This window comes from Myzus persicae, unplaced genomic scaffold (genome assembly GCF_001856785.1).
Source record: "Myzus persicae strain clone G006 unplaced genomic scaffold, MPER_G0061.0, whole genome shotgun sequence".
Taxonomy (NCBI): Eukaryota; Metazoa; Arthropoda; class Insecta; order Hemiptera; family Aphididae; genus Myzus; species Myzus persicae.
Window position 1 is genome coordinate 1 of NW_019103553.1, and position 1,313 is coordinate 1,313.

The following is a 1,313-nucleotide window of genomic DNA, read 5'->3' on the forward strand; positions in this document are numbered from 1 at the left end:
AGGTTAAGTTTATGTGAAGCACAATGATAAAAACATGCCATTGGATACTTGCGTCGTATGATACTTTGTACTCCATTTATTCTACCACTCATTGTCGAGCATCCGTCAAATCCAAGGCCAATAAGTTGTGACAAACTTAATCCATATTTATTAGTGATATTAATTAAGGCATTTGCAATACCTTCAGCACTTAGGTCTTGAACTTCAGTGAAACCTAGAAATTCTTCTCTAATTTCAAAACTTTGCATGTTGAAATAACGAATACCAATTGACAATTGCTCTTTTCCGCTTATATCAGAAGTTTCATCAGCTAACAAGGAAAATACATAAGAATCATTGATACAAGATATTATATCGTTGCGAATAACATCACCACAAATACTTATTATCTCATTCTGTATTCTATGGGACACATATTTTGTTTTAGTTGTACATGTTTCAAAATGATTCATCAAAATTGTATCACCAGAGTCTACTCGAAACTTCAGTAAATCAATAAAATTTCCTTCATCAGAACATTTACATCTTATAGCAATATCATGTGTTCCACAGTATATTAATGTTTTAATAATTGGGATAATCTTTTTTCGGTTATTTTCAATAACTCTGTTATACCCAGTATCTATTTGTTCCAACACAGTTTTTTTTTTAAATGTTAATGTATCCTCAAACATTTTTGCTGATGCTGTTGAATCTTTATGACATTGCAATTGGCTATGTTTTTTTGCTTATTCATGTATTTTATAAAATTTAACAAACGGTTTAATTATAAATGCTCCATACAATCCTCTTTTAAGAGTAGGCTTAAATAACACACAAAATTTGCATAAAACTCCTTTACATGTTGGAGAATAAACCATCCAATCATATTTATCCAGACATCCAACACTGAATCCTCGTTTAGCACCTGGGATCATATCATTTTTGAAATTATAACAACTGGTTGGCTTGAATGGAAATTTCAGTAACTTGTACTTTAAGTAATCTGCAATTGGTCGAACATTAATAAATGCTCCTACGTCTAAAAAATCAGGAATATTACTGTTTGAATCTGAAAAAAATATTTAATTGAACTTAAAATATATGAAAAATGGAAATACTCAATGACAAACTGCAATGTCAATTACTATTAACTAATAATAAATGTTATAATTAAAGTAAGTACTTATATAGAGTATTGAACAATAATGCTCATGTATAGAAATTAACGATTTATAAATAAAAAAAATTCAAAAGATACATTTTTAAAATTATTACTCACTAGTATCAGTAGACGTTGCAGTTGTAGCAATACTTTGTAATGAAGGTGACTG

At 28.9% G+C, this 1,313-nt stretch overlaps 1 protein-coding gene across 1 annotated transcript; it reads right to left on the bottom strand.

Moving 5' to 3' along the window:
- Nucleotides 1-48: 48 nt before the first annotated feature.
- LOC111034752 lies at nt 49-1,051 on the bottom strand (the record flags this gene model as incomplete). Its single annotated transcript, XM_022316100.1, has 2 exons — nt 49-714; nt 784-1,051. Coding segments are annotated over 2 exons (934 nt in total), but the record flags the coding sequence as incomplete, so codon positions are not given.
- Nucleotides 1,052-1,313: the final 262 nt, after the last annotated feature.